The sequence below is a fragment of the Austrofundulus limnaeus genome, unplaced genomic scaffold (genome assembly GCF_001266775.1).
Source record: "Austrofundulus limnaeus strain Quisiro unplaced genomic scaffold, Austrofundulus_limnaeus-1.0 Scaffold2023, whole genome shotgun sequence".
Classification (NCBI taxonomy): Eukaryota; Metazoa; Chordata; class Actinopteri; order Cyprinodontiformes; family Rivulidae; genus Austrofundulus; species Austrofundulus limnaeus.
In genome coordinates, this window is record NW_013954425.1 from 27,324 (window position 1) to 28,713 (window position 1,390).

General features: G+C 37.8%; 1 protein-coding gene across 1 annotated transcript in view; it reads left to right on the forward strand.

The window, feature by feature from the left end:
* The window catches only part of LOC106536904 (collagen alpha-1(XXII) chain), a gene marked incomplete at both ends in the record, with an annotated part of 25,430 nt that extends 24,416 nt beyond the window's left edge, over positions 1-1,014 (forward strand). The window contains 3 exon segments of the mRNA XM_014034246.1: positions 584-637; positions 833-886; positions 961-1,014. Of these exon segments, the coding sequence (XP_013889700.1) occupies positions 584-637; positions 833-886; positions 961-1,014 (162 nt within the window).
* Positions 1,015-1,390: the final 376 nt, after the last annotated feature.

A 1,390-nucleotide genomic window follows, 5' to 3' on the forward strand; every position in this document is an offset into this window, starting at 1 on the left:
GGACCAGGGAGGATGATTCAACCACTCAACCACTAGATGTCGCTGAGAACAACAAATCCTACACACAGTGCCTTTAAAACTTAAGTAGATCTGTGTCAAAAATGTACTTTTAAGACTTAAGTACAAAAGAAATCTGATACGTTACGACTTTTACTCAAGTAATATTTTTAAAGAAGACTTTAAGTTTTACCAAAGTAGTTTTATGATAAGATACTTTAAGACTTTTACTCAAGTAATATTTTTAGAGAAGACTTTAAGTTTTACCAAAGTATTTTTATGATAAGATACTTGTACTTTTACTCAAGTATCACTTTGAGGTACTTTATACAACACTGTCAAAATATGAGGGCCTCTAAGTTAGAAGAAACGTTGATTAAATTATGTTTTGTATTTTGTGGGTCTGCATTGTTTTTAAACTCATTCTGCTCTGAGACAAAACTGTTGATGCTTTTAAAAGTCAATTTTAAAATAGAAAAAAAAAAACATTACATATGTTTATGATCCTCTAGTACATTTGTTTGTTCCCAGAGTCCTGCTTTCTGTTTCTGTGGTTCTTCACTAAGACTGGTTCTTCCCTCTGCAGGGTAATGATGGACAACCTGGCCCAGTTGGTCCCTCAGGGCCTGCTGGAGAAAAGGTCAGACTGTATTTTGTGTACTATTTTCACTTTAGAAAACTTATCACCTGGGTTTTCAAAGTGTATGAAGGTAAACCCCACCCCAGCCCTCCCCAGAAAATAAAAAATAAAAAAATGGCCTGAAGATGGGGGAGGCACAGTCCACAGCTATTACTAATTTATTTTCTTTGGTCCCCTCGCTCTCTCTCTCTCTAGGGTAAAGAGGGTCCTAAAGGAATCCAAGGACCACCAGGTCTTCCTGGCTTGATAGTAAGAAAATGTTTTGATGAGTAAAACCTTTTTTTTGCTGAATTTGTGAAACAGTTGTTTTCCTGTCTGTAAAGGGTCAACCAGGGAAAATGGGCAAAGATGGTCGACCAGGAGAAGCAGGAGAACCTGTAAGTAAGAAACATATTATTCAAACATCTGGCTGAAGGATCTGTGAGTCTCTAATCCATGTATCATTCGTTCTTTCAATTTTCAATTGTCAATCAAAAATTAAATAAAAACAACTGTTTTTTCCCCTTTTTACACCAAAAACGCTTCATGTTTCAGTTTTAGGCTCAGATCAAAACCACAAAATGGAAAATCAGGTACCTGACCGGTCAGTGTACGTTCTGGTCTCTGGATTTTCCTTTTAGAAACGGATATTAAAAAACAAGAAATGATTTATTTGATTTTGGGGGACTGGGGACTTTGGGTTGGGCTCTCCGATCTCTGGGGACGAGGTCACTGAGGTGGTCAAAAACCTCCTTGGTGGCAGGGCCCCGGGGG